Here is a 15,680-nt window from a genome sequence, read left to right on the forward strand (position 1 = left end):
CTGACACTCAAACAGTCCTCCTCAGCACACACACCCAAAGGTGGTTTTCTCCCTGGATGGACCTGGTCGTCAGTGGGAGGCGACTCCTACATATAGCACTGGTTCCTTATATGCTGGTCAAAGGGTTAGCCTTTTGAAAACACCCACAGGGCAAGTTTGGCATCACTTACATTCCCTCGGCAACCAGCTGGCCTTTCTCAGCGGATAAGCTGAGGTGACTCCCCACAGCTCGCTACTTCACAAGTCTGCAGTCACTCGAGGGATAATTAGTTAGTTACTATGCTATGCATTATACAGTACTATATAGCATACTTATATACAATTACGTTACGGTTGTATGTGTTTCTGTGCTGTTGTCCTCTTGCTGTTCTATTATAAGGCATGTTTTACAGTCATTTCTGGTGCTTCCTCTCACTGTCTGTTTTCCACCCATTTTATTTGTTTTGGTTGTGTTTTATTGGGTTAATTCCTCTCTGAAAGGGTGCAATTGCATTATTGTACCATTATATTATCAATTATAAATATTTATTTTATAATCAATACAAATCAATAATATGGTATGATTGACATAAAATGGAAATGACAATAATATTGTTTATCACAATTATTTCTAGGGCAAGATATCGTCCAGGCCTAGTTACTATGCATTAAAATGTCCACTGTGTGCATTTCCTTATGTGAACTGGTGTGTTGACCATTTGTTGCTGGACTGACTGAGCAGGATTTTAGTGAGAGCACACAACTCTTTGTCCTTTTTTTCTACAATTGGTTGGAGCAGGGATGCAGTGGTAATGCTGGTAGTAGCACACAAATTAAATAAAAGCACCTCAGGGCCCATGCTGGAGGGGCCTCTCTGTAGCCATGGTGAACATAAAAAAGTATCCCACTTCTCCGATGACCATTTAATATGCACCATCCATTGATTCACATTAAGAAACATCTCCTCAACAGTGGGCTGGTAAATAATTGAAAGGATCCGCTGTCACTAAGGGTTCCGTTGTACTAGTGGGACCAAATTAAAATTGAAGATCCCATTTATAGTAGAGGAGGTAGAGAATTTGGGTAACAAGTACAGACAAGGCTTACAAAATCAGTGAGGTCTCATAATGAATGACTCAGGAACCAATCAAGGCTCAACAGCACAGTGCTGAGAACCACAAAAAATTAAATTATACCTGACTACAGTTTTATATACATGTAGGTTTTAACATATTTAAGAGAGGAGGTGCAGGCACTGGCCATTTTTAGTTTGGTAGATTGGAGGCAGGTTGTACACATGACACAGAGCCATGTGTTTGTTAAAGTCTCAGAATGGCCGGCCTTCTGATGTAGAAAACTAGACTTCCTATATATTAGAGCGTAATGAACAGAGTGGTCTGGAATGACTCCCAGTGACTGTAAGCTTGTGCTGGTTTGGTCAGCTACACCATTCTCTATGCTTGTTTAAAAGTTGATGCTGAGCATCTTTCTTGTCTAACCTAGCTGGTGAATCCACATGGAACAGGCCAATGTGGTTCCTTTACAGACATCCAATTAAAAAACAGATGTTTTCCAGAAGACACCCCCTTGTTCTGATTGATGTGAATAACATCTTATTTCTTCACAATCTAACTATGAAGGAAGGAATCTCTCACTGTCATTTGCATATCTCGATAACTGAAAGGGAACCCAAGGGAGTGCAATGTCAGATTTTGTCTTTGTAGATTTGTCTAGATGGTGGTGTTACAACAACTAACTTTGTTCTTTGGCCAGTAGCTTTTTAAGTCCTAGAAGCAGACAAATCCAGACAAATCTGTCCATATAAACCACACCCACTTGAATATATATACGTGGCCATTATTTAATTTACTCCTACTACAAATTTTGACCAATCATCAGAAAATCTGGTACAAAACATCTCAGGACCAAGCTGGAAAAAGTTACTTAATCTTACTTTTGATATTCCATACAGTTTTGCTATAGGTAGCTTTTAAAGTTTGTTCAAATGCTGTGGGCATTGCTTATATTACAAAAATGTTATATCCATCCCCTGCATGTTTTGTGCTATTGTAACTGTACTGTATTTGGTGGATATAATGGCTAAGTGACTTTGAAGTTGATAACATGAGCAGTTCCTCTTCTTTCTTGTGGATGATTAAGAATGACAGGCTATTTCAGCTTGGATTTCTAGTTTCCACCTTTGGGTAGTCAGAGGACGTGCTACATGAGTATTTTTGTCATCTCACACTATGTTATGGCCAACAAAGTAAATGGCTGGCTACGGTGGTGATAACACGGCAGTATGGGTGTGGGAGTCACAAGCTCACCGATAGTGCACCCTGGTACATGAAGGCACCGCTGCACAGCTCTATGAGCAGGAAAACTTCTTGGTCAATATAGCACGCACTGAGGAATTTATTGGTTCAACTGATGACATGTACCATCAACACTGACTGTATATCCACATGAAATTTTCCCTTTAAGTAAACCTACACAGCCCTGTAGTGAACTGTCCCTTCATGAAGGTTATAATTTTATGTTGAGATGTGGTTTTTCAACTGTTTGATCATTTTAAAAGATGTAGTTTGTGGTGCTGTTGAGTTGTATTGCATTACACAGAGAAGTGTTTCTGTCATTTAGCCTACCCTCACTGATTAAACTGGTTGGACAAAATAATAGAAACACCCATCAACATTACAATTCAACTGCACCGCAATCTGCAGCATCCTAAACAACCCTACAGGTTACATCAACACTTCTCCACAACAGTTTGAGAGATAGAATCAACTTTACACCCTTCATTAATGTAGGATTTATTGAAGGACTGTTGTATCAGACTGAATTAGTGTTAGCTAGGTGTCTAGGGATTTTTTTTTTAATTTAATAACTTCCATATTCTTCCTATTCAGATATCCCCAAATTGTTTTTAGATCCCACTGAGACTTGCAGTACATTTATCTAATACACAAATGCTGCTAAACAGAAATAATTTTTTCATTTGCATTCAAACACACAGCTTGACTGCATGAGTAAAAGCTTGTATGTACACCTTGTGCTCATTCTTGGATTTTTATCACTCAGTCTCAGCTTTGAGTAAATCCACTGTGCTGTGCTGTACCAGAGACACAGCTAAGTGATTCCCAAGTCCAGTCAGGATGATATTTGTGTTCACAACATGCCACTGCATCCTTAAAAGAGTTCCTGGTCCATTCACACACACAGTACATGTGCCTTTACAGAGGCCTATTTCAGTGTGTTTTTGGAAAGTGTAACCAGAACCACAGAAAAAGATGTGGTTTTGCAAAATCACTCATGAGTCCACTTTGAACAATCACTAACAACAGTGCTCATTTTCTGAGGAAACATGAGCATCAAACATCATTCACTTTCATTCTGGTCCTTCCCACTCCCTTTCTGCTTGACAGAATGAGTTGATCCCCTCATTTCTTGCAAAAATTCACAACACTTACAAAACTGCATTAAGCACAACTGGCAAATACCACTGTTTGTGATCACTGGTGAGATTATAGCACAGTATTTCCAGCTGTGCAAATCTGTTGTGTGCTCTAGTAGTTTGTTCAAAAGGATACTTTCACACACCAATGTCCAGAGGAAAACTTTGCTGATAGCCATTCAAACACAGTGATACTGTGATGTGTACTCTAATCATCGCGGGGCTGTGAAATCTAAAACTATGGAAACAGTTGATCTTTCGCAGCAAGCGGCATCAGGACACTTCGTAGTGTTTTTACAGTTGTGAGCGAAAACAGAAGCCATTGCTTTGAGCGGTGGTATTTGTGAATAACATTAAAAACTCCCAGGTACAAGGCACAGTTTGTAGTATGTGTAAAAAGAGTTACTAACCTGACGGGGTTACTGGTGAGAGACACTCTGAGGGACTCCAGGCAATTGAGCAGCTTTTCTTCTGTGATGCCAGAACGCAGCTCATGGACATATTCCTGGGATGAAAGCGTGCACTCGTGCTTGCTGTTTCTTAGTCCACCCTGAAAACAAAATATCAACAGGACAGTTGTTAGATTACCATCATACACCATGACCTGAACATGTACAGTAATGTAATATCAAAAACAAAACAAAAAAACAATGGTTATCAATAAAAAAGGAATTTGTGAACACTGTTGAAGGACATCCATGTATTATTTGCATTATACATTTTCCTAATACATACTGGAGACAGGTTAATGGACAACATAAAAGGAATATATTCCAACAAAAAAAAGAAAAAAAATCTAAAGAAACCTACATTTTCTGTCACATTAAATCAGACCATTAAGAACAGACTTAGCAATCCTATGAAAAGGACTTAATAATGCAGAGTGAGTATCTGACTTGTTTTGACTTAAACTTTGGATTCTCAGATGTTAGCAGAGTTTTCCATAAGCGCAGACTGCTAGCCAACAGCCAACTACGTTTTTTAAGACTGACCAGCTATTCTATTGATTCTAATAAAACAGTTTTGATTAATAACTTGTGATTTGGTATGCATATACATCCCCACATCCTTTATGTGTATGTGCATGTATGCAAACTCAGCTGAGCGGCTGTATACTGCCGAGTACAGAGCAGAGAGTCGTCTGCAGTGTTTAGCAAATATTAGCAAAATAATTGATGACAAAACACATTATTGCATTGATTGCACAGACAGGAGACATTCTCATTAGTCCTCCACTATTTTGGAAAACAAAGGAAAACACTGGCGGCACTTTGAGTGATTACAGAAAAAGCATTGAAAACTCTGAAAGCACTGCATTTTCCATATACGCCACACAGACATTTATGGGCTTAATGAATGATTTATCTTTGTTTACATTGTGCTTTCCATAGCAGAACCATCTAAAACACACTGCAAACACTAAAACAGGTAATGTTGTCAAAGTAACAGGCTTATGTCATGTGGAAAATGTAGGTTGAGCCTCAGCCTCCCACTACAATTTTACAGTTTAAAATGTCCTTGGACATGTTTGTGTTTTTTGCCACCAATTATGCAAACTGATATAAAATGCCCCAAATCATGTCCTTAAAATTTGAATTTGTTGTAATGGAACTTCCTACAGTAATACATATATGATCAAGTATATGTGTTTTTTATGCATGGTTTACATTTTTGGTTGTCGTGTCTGGAGTAATATTGTGTAACAAAGTGAATGTTGATTCTTAAACAATGCCTGCTTACTACCCGTAGGCAAAGTCCTTACAATGTGCACTATTTACAATCAGTGCACAGGGGCCCAGGGCCCCAATGGGGGAGGGCCCTCAAAAGACATAGAATAAAATATTTGTTTTTGTTTGTAATAAGTAATTAGTGTCATAACTATATTAAAACTGGCTGAATAAATCGAGTGAAAGACTTAACATTGTCTAAAAAAGGTCTGAGGCCCTTCTCATACATTGCAAAAGGTGCAAAATGGTTTAGTCCGCCCTGCACTAGGATTTGTCTCTGAAAGCAGCTAATCGAGCTGAGAGACAGCTAATGCCGGAGCACTAATGTGCACTGCGAGTCAAAGAAAAAAGCAAACTAAGGGGAAACAAGCAATTTCTTTCAAAACAAAGTTGACAGCGCGACTAAAAGTTTTAGGGTTTTAGCAAATATCAGCAGTTGTTTTGTTCAGACTGAATGCAGTGAGTCATGAATATAGCTTGGAGCATATTTGCATTATATAACATAAAAAAAAAAAAAAACTTATCAAGAAATAAGTGAGAGACATGAATCAAGAGAGGACAGACCATGCTTATGTGTAGGGCCATGTGCTATATCCCTGACAGTATATATGGTGAAATAGTGGCATCACAATGTCCCACAAGCCACCAAACCTGGGCTCTTCATTGCCGGCTACTTTTGCTCACTGGCTGGCGGCATTATATCCTTGTGGAAAGCCCTGATCTCGTGATGAAAGCTGACAAAAAAACAAACAAAAAAAAACTTCTGTGTTTTAGAAAAAATGATGAGTGAGTGTCTAGGGATGCGTTGGCCAATTTCTCTTTTTCTCAATCAGCCAATACTCTAATGACGGACTCCACTCACAGAGAGCCAAACAAACACAGGCTCCACATGCTATCTGCGGCAGCTCCTCCTTGAAGTAAATGGATTCTTGTGTATAATCTCCACAGAGGGCTCAGGGGACATGTTGCTACACTGATGCTTACACAATGAGACTACCTATTGGCAGCCATACACACACTTACACCACAGCAGGAAAACACACATTTACCCACTCACTCTCCCTGCACAGTTACATCAACACTATGAATTACATTGAGTTACAGCTAAACTGCGATGTGACATACTGATTTAATCTATTGTAGGTCTGAATCATGCCCATGCAGTCCAGTAAACAACTTAAATTTTGAATTTGTATGCTTCTATTTGTATGCAATATGATAAATTTTACTACATTTTCTCTATTCCCAGTGCAGACATGAAGAACAAATCTGAGCTAAATTAGTCATTTTCACGTTCTGTTGCCAGAATGAGCTAGATTGTAGGTGGGTGAGTCAAGGTACTATACAAAACAAAATTAGAAAACAAGCTGCAGAAACAGCATCACATACTGTACGCCTGAACCAGACTGCTAGACGTAATCATCTTCACTGTGTTCATCCCTGGACTGCTGGTTCCCCACAAGTGAGCTGTGCTAATAGGCAGTTTGGGAAGTAATAAGCTAGCTCATTTATCTGGAGAAAAGAGAGGCCTGCTGCTATCCTACAAGGCACAGTCAACATCAAAGAGCCTTTTTTTTATTTTTTTTGTTGGAAAAAGCAGCGGCAGTCTAAAAACAGCAAGCTACCAATAAGCCTGAACTTTAGGTGTAAACTGAGTTCATAGTTTGATGGGCTCAATAATGAAAAGAAGGATTTATTTGATAAGGTCTGGCGTAAAACCACGTTCCTAAACCTGCAGAGGTGATTCCTGCCAAAGCCAAGAACAAGAGGTGTCTCTTCCACAACCTGTCAAAACTGTATTGAAAGATACTGTGAGGAACTTTCATATTTTGTTAAAAAGCAGTAGCATTTCCACTGTAATAACCACAACATATCACATCAAAAATAAAATAATCTCCTGCTTTTTAACTGGCTGTGGTACTACTCACTGTAACTTTGCCCAGGAAAATGTCAACATGGGCTTGTTTCATCTGATTCCAATCCAACCAGTTGGCAGACATTGAGAATAACTATATAGAAATAGCCAATCTTCTTGGTGATGGTCTAATTTGCTTATGTAGGTCATATAGAGGCATCAGCATTAAATTGAGACTGTTTCATAAAATCAGTAATAAATATTAAAATGGCAATGATGTGTCATCAGAGGTCGAAGAAACATCTGAAGCCACGGTGTCGTCCACTGAAATTTCTGTTCCTGGCTGGAATAACTGTTTTTTATGCCTGTTTCACATTAAATAGAGTTCAGTTTAATGCAGAATGTTCACCGAATGAGTGAGTGCTTTGTATCTGTTACAGTGTTGTGCATGTCCTGCAGCCTGAAGAGCTTCCCTGAGTGTGGGGAGGAGAGAGCAAGGAGGAAACAAGTCCCTTCAACCATAGTCTGTACATTAAATAGGATTTCAACCTATATGATATACAGTCTGTCTCCAACTCCCTATTTGGACTGCAGTTCTCATTTCTCCATGTGTAATTTCTACATATTGCTCCTTTAATAACATGTAGTAGCTTTAATTATTCAATTTTTTTCTGACAGGGCTTTAAAGCTACGGCAACTAAGTTTGATGTTTTGTTGATTTTAAAGGCCCCTGCAGACAAAAGCAGTGTTTCCAATGCCATACCTATAAAACATGTAAAAATAAAATTATTTATTAATGTACTATTTACTGTAACTCTGCCTGGGAAAATGTAAATGCAGGCTCATTTCACCTGATTTCAAGAAGAATCCGACCCAATGGCAGACATTAGGAATAACATAGAAACATACGATCTTCTCGCTGATGGTCTCATTTGCTTATCTAGGTCATATAATTGAGACAGTTTCATAACCATTTAAAACTCCTTGTAACAGCTTCAAATATTTCCCTCCAGTTCTGTTTTTGTGGTATCGGCACTTGTAAACTAAAGTAAAATCACAAAGCAAGTTAAACCTGAGAATGATCTTTTATGTAATAGTCTAGATTTCCAAATAGCTTGATTTTGTAATAAATCTATTTTCTAATGCTTCAGTCTTTTCAGTCGTCCTCAGTTTGATCTATACAAACACTTATGTCATTCATCTTTCTCTCAAGCACTGTTGGGTGAATGTGGAGGAGTTGACTGGCTTAGCTTTTATCTGACTGAAAATAGTTATTAGGCCATGGGGAGAGGCAGGAATCCTTCTCGTTACCATCAAGTTTTTTCAACTATTACCTACCACGGGAGTCTTTGTTGCACACTCCTGCCAAGCACAATTTTACATGCGTTTTTGTTACTGACTGTGAATTGTGGCATAAAAATAATAATGAAAATGATAAAACCAGACATCCTATATGTGAAAGCTCAATTAGGCAGGAGTCAAACAGGTACTCCAGACACTTAACAAAACCCCAAGGTGAAATACTGGGTCTTTGAGTTTGCAAGGTTCAACTTAGACATTCAAGTAGAGCTGTCTTTATAGACACTACAACCATAAATATTACATTTCTCTACTTGTTTAAGTACTTTAAAAAAATCAATGAGCTTTTAACTATGAGTAGCACAGCTTATTTTTTCAAACAGACTCTTGAGATCAGCACTTGCAAAAAGTTCATGTCATTTGTATTTGACTCGCCTTTGAAAAATGTACTCAGGAATGTCAGCTAAATAGTAATTGAACTGTGAGTGTTTGTGTGCATTTCCAAATCTGACAGAACACACAGTTTCTTTCTTTAGGCTTTTCTTTACACCCTGAATTCACCACAATCTACTTCTTTAGTCCTAACATGTGCATGTGCACAGCTTAAGTAACTGCCTCTTTTAATCTTTCATTGACTCACTAAAAAGGGCCCTCTGAGGGTTACTCACAAAGATGTATGGAAACATTCTGAATTAATGTTGATACAATATGATAATCAGCCACTGCAATAAGATGAAATTATTGTTCTGTTTTAAGGTTGCCATTTTAACATCTGGCCAAAGACAACAGATTAGCCTTTTGGGCTAACTTTGGCTAATGGTAAAAATAATTTCCTGTTGATCAGTAAACAGTCAGTTACAGAAACTAATCAGAAAAATAAAAGTTATGCTAACTTGGTAAATATAGTTCTTGTCCATAGATTGATTTTGTGGGTGTTTGTGTTGTGGTCATGGTTTCCCTCCCAGCTCCCAACTTTGCTTTTTGGAACACCTGCCTGCAAACAGGTCTTCATCGCTCCTGGTCTGCTTGCCTGCACCCCATCAGTTTGTCAGCCCTGCAGTATCTCAACCTCTGGTCCTCACACATCGGGTGCCAGTTAGTTCAGTCAACTACCATTGTAGTGTAAGAGCTCCAGCCTTCCTTATGTTTTTTTTTAATTCTAACTTTCTTAGTGATTTATTATTCCTCATGTGTTTTTTCGTGTTTTATCTTGTGTTCCAGGACTGTATTCATCTGCCTTTTAGCCCATCTGCTTGGCTGCATTCAACCTGCTATTCCTCAGCCACCTCTATCTAGGCACACTACCTCTGCTCACTCGTCCAACCTGCTCTAGTAGACTCACCCACAAACCTCTGCTTCATTCAGTTGCCTCCCCACTCTTTAGCCTCTGCAATAAATTCCAGGGGTGTCACATCTGTAATTCTCTCAGTATTTTTTTTCTCTGCATCTCCGTCTACTTATGACCAATGGCGTGTGTCTGAAGAGAAAACAAAACAACACGCTAAAGACAACAGCGTAACCTGCAGCTGCACTTCTGTATCTTTTTATAGAAGAATTTGAAAATGTAAATGACCATTGTCATTTGTCATTAAACCAGTTCTCTGTCAATCTTTGCAAATTCCAATACTCAACAGTCCCACATTGGCATAACCTTAAGTGCTGAAAAAAAACGTTTAAATCCAATTTTGACCTTAAAATTGAAAATCAGATTAAATTGTGGATTTGGAGAATTGTGGCTGCCCCTAAATACCCTTTCACATTCACTACTCCTGTGTCTTGCATTTGGGTCAAGACAACAAGCTGATGTTATTCAAAAATGCTTACGATACTATGGCCAACCACTGCATGTGATTGATCCTACCAACAGTATGCTATGCAATAAACACTTACTCAACATACTGTGTCTAAACCAGTGGTTCCCAACCACCATACTGGAGACCGGTCGACAAAAAACTAACCCCTAAAAGTTTCTCTGAAGGAAAAGGTGAAGATTAAAGGCTTACCATGTGTTAATAATTTCCAAATGTTATACAAACCTTGATCCTGACCTTTATTTCAGCTGTGATAATCAATATACAAGTGGTATGCAGGACATATTTTAGAGATGTCTGGTCTAGACTTTGAACTTGTACCTGAACTGGACCATTAGGCAGCTGCACAGATGTCTCTTTCTGCAGACTGCATAAAGGTGCTCATTAAAACACCTTTAGTAGACTGGGCCTATAGATCCTCAAGAGGGGATCCTTCCCTATTGAAAAGCTGAAACTACAGTCTTCATTATCAAATAGCACAAATACTCTGTGGACAGGAAACAACCAAAGACCTGAGACCTGAACATGTGTCTAATGCAATCATACCAGGGATGCAGCATTTTGTCATCCAAAAGACAGGAAGAAAAAAAAATTAACAACAATTGGTATTTATATTCACAGGCTGAGCATTGTTGGGTAACACTGTAATATGCTGCTTGTCCCCTGAAAATATCATTCTTGATTGTTGCACCCACCACAGCAGTCAAATCACTGTTTTGCTGTGGAGAAGGCTCAGGTTTTCAAAACACACTGCTGTCTGCAGCGGATCGGTTTAGATGAATAACGAATGCTAAAACAAGCAAGTTGGGTAGACAGTGGAGAGGCAATCTGTCAGCACTGTGCTGAATAAAGCTGGAAAGATAATGGCAGGTGAGATGTATTAAAGCCACTGTGGTGGTTTCATGAAAGTCTGAAGACCAATCACCTGTCATTTGGCCAAAGCTCAACTTCGGTGGTGTTGGAACTTAATGAAATGTACTCTGTGGCTTTGTCAGGGCCAGCTTGCGAGCATGAGTGAGAACTCAAGTTCAAAATCAGCTAAAACTTTGATAGCACTAATAAAACTTCAACATTTAAGAGTAAAAAATGCAAACAATGTTTGGGAAAGAGAACTTCATAGACTCAAATTGAGTTTGTTTGAAGTTTTGGTTTTGGATAGAGGTGTACTAAAATCACAAAGGCCCTCTTTATTTGCTTTAAACAAATAAATTGTCATGGCCTTAAAATAAACTCCAGCTCATTTCAGCGTCAAGCCTTCATCAGGTAGTCAAGTTCTAAGGTCCAACATGAAGATGCTGAGACAATAAAGGCATTTTAGTTGTTTCAGAGAGGGTGCCTTAGAGTTTATTTGTGATTTTTGAGTAAACAATGCAAAACTTGTTTGGGTAGGAACACTTCCTGGACAGCTGAGTTTGTTTGAGGTGCTCTTTGGATACTCATACATGTGTACACAAAAATCACAAAAACTCCCAAGAAATCTCTTTAAAACAATTAAAATGTCTTTATCATCATGTTGTACCTTAACAACCTTAGACGCATTTTGGCAATAGGCCTTCGTCAGGAAGTCAAATTTTAGTCCAACATGACCATGACGTGATAATAAAGTCATTTTAGTTGTTTGCATGTCTTGGAGGGTTTTTTTTAGCGATTTTTGAGTAAATATATGCACTTTTGGCAAAGAAATCACACCCTAATAAAAGAGAGAATATACTTTGGGAAAAAAGCACTCTGTTTCAAATCTAAATACGTGTCTTACATCAACGTGATTTCAATTTTGGATATGGCTGCATTTTCAGAACATTACTTCCTCAATAATACACAGGGCAGTGAGAGGGGAAGACATCACCCACTTTTTATTTATCTTCTTACCTCGCAGTAGTTCCCAGCAGGCATAGCACTATGTCCAGAAAAGCTAGAGCTCTAGTTTCACCGCATGCCCTGACCTCTGGAAACCAAAGACACTGACCATAAACTGCTTTTTCATGACCCTAGCCTAAATCAATGGAATCCTTTGGGATAATATCAACATTACACCACCGCACTGGCAGCAGAGAAACAATCTGAGGATTAGAGAGAGGGGGGCATTACCTGCTGGCTACTGGGTAATAGAGTTTTCCCCTTCAGGCTCACAAAAAATGGTCAACAGAAGAAAACAGTCAAAAAAGGACCCCAGAGAAAGGGAGCAAGGGAAGATGGAGGGAGATGGTGTGTGGGTTGTGTGTGTGACGAGGTAGTAAGATGTAAAACGTGAAAGATGCAGAGGGAGATGAAAAAGTAAGGGGTTAGATACAAAAAAAAGGGAAAGAAAATGGGGGAGGAAAGGCAGGGCAGAGAGATAGAGCATCAGGAGACACTGCAACCTCGACAGTAGAGGACAGACACAGCCTTTTGACCACAGGCTAGAGCCTCATCTCCTGCCGCTTATTGAATCCCCTATTTGTCGATAACAGTATTTCCTGCCAAAGAAAATAGTGCTGGGAGCAATTACTTCAGCGAGCCTGTCAATTTCATTTTGGGGGGTTAGGGGAGCATTGAGGCTCATTCCCTCCTCCTCTATCACCTCTGACTCCCTTTTTCCATGCCATGGGGAGTGACAGAGTGCTGCACCTTCTATCGAGGGCAGGGCAGGGAGACAATGCCAAGGCGGCTGCACCTCCACATGTCATCTTCACCTGTAATGAGCCTATAACAAGCTGGCAGCTTACTCAGTGCCCAGTGCTCAGCACATTCAGGCAGACTGATAGATACATTATTCAGCTTCTTTGTCAGCTTACTGGAAAACCACATGGCGGCAACGTGTCTGGCCTGGAAGCTAGAGCTGGGAGATAGCTGATTGCCACTGCTTCTTCCATTCAGTCTCCCTCTGTCAGACGCATGCACATAGAACATAATCTTCCAAACAATGCTTTCTCTACTCCCTTATCTCTTATGGTGTTGTGTGATGATGAGGTGGAATTTCTGTGAAAATGAGTCCTGGACCTCGCTGCCTAATCACCTGACATTTGCCGCAAACTTCACTGCTTTTAAGAGTGCTAGGAGGTTAATTAAGCAACATGTACTTAGGTGTATTTTTTAAATGTAATGACTTTAAATGTGTGACTGTATTTTGCTGTACTCAGTGTTTAATTAGCTTTATGATATCTTAATGTATTCACCACCTTTTTATCTCTGTTTTAATTTTTTTTTCATTCCTTCTAGGGGTGATGCATATTAGCATCTATGATACTTGCACTGGATACCCATTTTCAGTTTGTCAGTTACCATTTTTACACCAAAATTTGTGTGTATATGCAGGGTTTTTTTGTTGTTGTTTTTTTTAGGATGGCTAAAACTGCTAAAATAGGCAATTGACCTTTTCCTCTTGCAAGTAGCTCTGTTTGCCTGTTTACCTTTAGTTTCTTTTTTTGTTTTGTTTTGTTTTCGAATGTGCACCGAAACACAGCTCATGTCCATGTAGGAGCGAAGAGAGAACAGTGTTTTTAAAGGTGTGTCTGTTCAGTTCTCTAGATTCTAATTGAATCTTTGTGTTATGAAGTTTCATTTTTCTACTTTTGGTGGTTGTATACTGTATCAGATCATCTGCTTGCTGACAGACGAGGCTGCGCCCAACACAGCATGGATTCAGATATTTGATTTGGCGTAGCCTTTTTACGCAGCTGGGCATAGCCCTCCTCATTCATGTGGGTTTGGGTCCAACAAATTTGGGAATGCACTGATTTGTGCATCTCCGACAGCTGAGGAGTGAACTGGGTTTGAGCGTCTTGCCCAGAGGACACATCGACATGTGAGGCTCACACTGCAGACTGTGTGATCAGTAGATAACCTGTTCTACCACCTGAGCCACAGCCATCCATGTATATTCTTTCTGTCCCTATCAAATAAATTAAAAATATATGAATAAGCATACTTCGTTCATAGTAAATCATGGCACCAATCACGGCACAGAAGTTATATTACCTTATTCTGAAGCTGTGTTTCAAAAAAAGGCAAAAATGTAACAACCAAGGCTGTAACAGAAATGTAAAGAGAGAGAACCCCCTACAACTCCATTTAACCAAGGATTGGTATCATTAGGATTTTATCAGTCCCATATACTGATACTGCTTATCAATTCGATACTTATTGATACTATTATTGATATTTATTGATACTATTACAATTGGTACAACGCTCGCCATTATTTGGTGCAAAAAATTAAGATATGCCAGGAAGAGAAGTGAAAAGTTTTTGAAGAAATAAGTTATTTGAAGAAAGAGTTATTGTATGTAGCTGCATTTTCATCAGATTTATTGAGTCCACACTTTTGAACCTTTTGCCCTGTCAGCTGTTACATTAATACAGATTGCAGTATTGTTTGTCCAAGAGCTTATCAGTATTTCAGTACTGAGCAGCCAGGAATCAGTACCAGGTTCCTGATACCCATCATTATGTCTAACTACTGATTTGATTATTTGAATACAACAGTTTTCTTGTCACAGGGTGATGATATTAAAACACTGCTTGTTTTACTCCTCTGAATGAACTGGTTTTGAACAAGCTCCTTCATCGTTTTCTGATAATTCAAGTTGACTCAGAACACACAACAAAAATGACAATGGCTTGTGGGGGAGGAGTGATATGAAAGAAAACATTCTCAGCACCTGATGGTGTAATTGTGACAGAACAGAGGGCTTGAAGGGCTATTCTTGATGGAAAACTAAATTCAACATTTTCATTTAATGTCTACAACATTGTTCTTGGAGGTAACGAAACAAAACATATTAAGACACACACGCCAGCCACCACACCACACTCCCAAAAAAGTCATAGAAAAAAACTTATGGAGTAATGAAAAATATAATTACTCCTTCTTTGTGTGTAATTAATGAAAATGACTAGAGCACCCTACTGCTCTTCGTAAAAATAATACAGATACAATCTGAGCAATTAGCGCATATCATGCTGTACGATAGCCATGTTATAACTTAATTTCCTGCTCATTAGAGGCTGGTAGATTAGTTGAGAGAATAGATACCACAAGAATGGGTAGAAGATGGTCTAGAGACAGGTAGAACCAAATGTCACACGTCTCACCCTTTCCCTTACGATGCACACATGACCTATGAACAACAGACTGTGCAAGGAAATAAGGTTTCCATGCAACAAACACAAACACACACAGACTTGGGAGATGTTGTATAAATGAGCAATCTCACATTTAACACAATCTTAAGTTTGGCATGTGTCAGTGGCAGCAGTGGTAAAGGTCAAAGGGAATACGGATCAGTTGAGATGCCGGTTGGCTGGACAATGAGTTTTCCCTAGCCCTACTTAAAGGACAGAGTCCTGCCGCCGGCAGATAAGACATTTCATCTAGCCACCAGGGCGCAGGGCTCCCAGCTCAGTGGGGGATTTCCCACCAGACCATGTGGCCAAGCATTTCACCCCTTATTCTCTTTACTCCTCCTTTTTTTCCTCCATTCTTTTTCCTATCTGTCTGTCGCTGTCTCTCACTCTGTCCATAGCGATGTGTTTTTAAACCCTGGGTGACAGCTATGAAAAAAATGTGTGTATCT

The 15,680-nt window shown here is 39.2% G+C and overlaps 1 protein-coding gene across 1 annotated transcript in view; it reads right to left on the bottom strand.

The window, feature by feature from the left end:
• diaph2 (diaphanous-related formin 2) overlaps positions 1-15,680 on the bottom strand; it is a 520,520-nt gene that overhangs the window by 379,287 nt on the left and 125,553 nt on the right. Inside the window, exon 7 of the mRNA XM_084719553.1 lies at positions 3,844-3,983. Within this exon, the coding sequence (XP_084575679.1) occupies positions 3,844-3,983 (140 nt within the window). The remainder of the gene's footprint in view (positions 1-3,843; positions 3,984-15,680) is intronic.

This window comes from Lutjanus erythropterus, chromosome 5 (genome assembly GCF_056507025.1).
Source record: "Lutjanus erythropterus isolate fLutEry1 chromosome 5, fLutEry1.hap2, whole genome shotgun sequence".
In the NCBI taxonomy this organism is placed as follows: Eukaryota; Metazoa; Chordata; class Actinopteri; order Lutjaniformes; family Lutjanidae; genus Lutjanus; species Lutjanus erythropterus.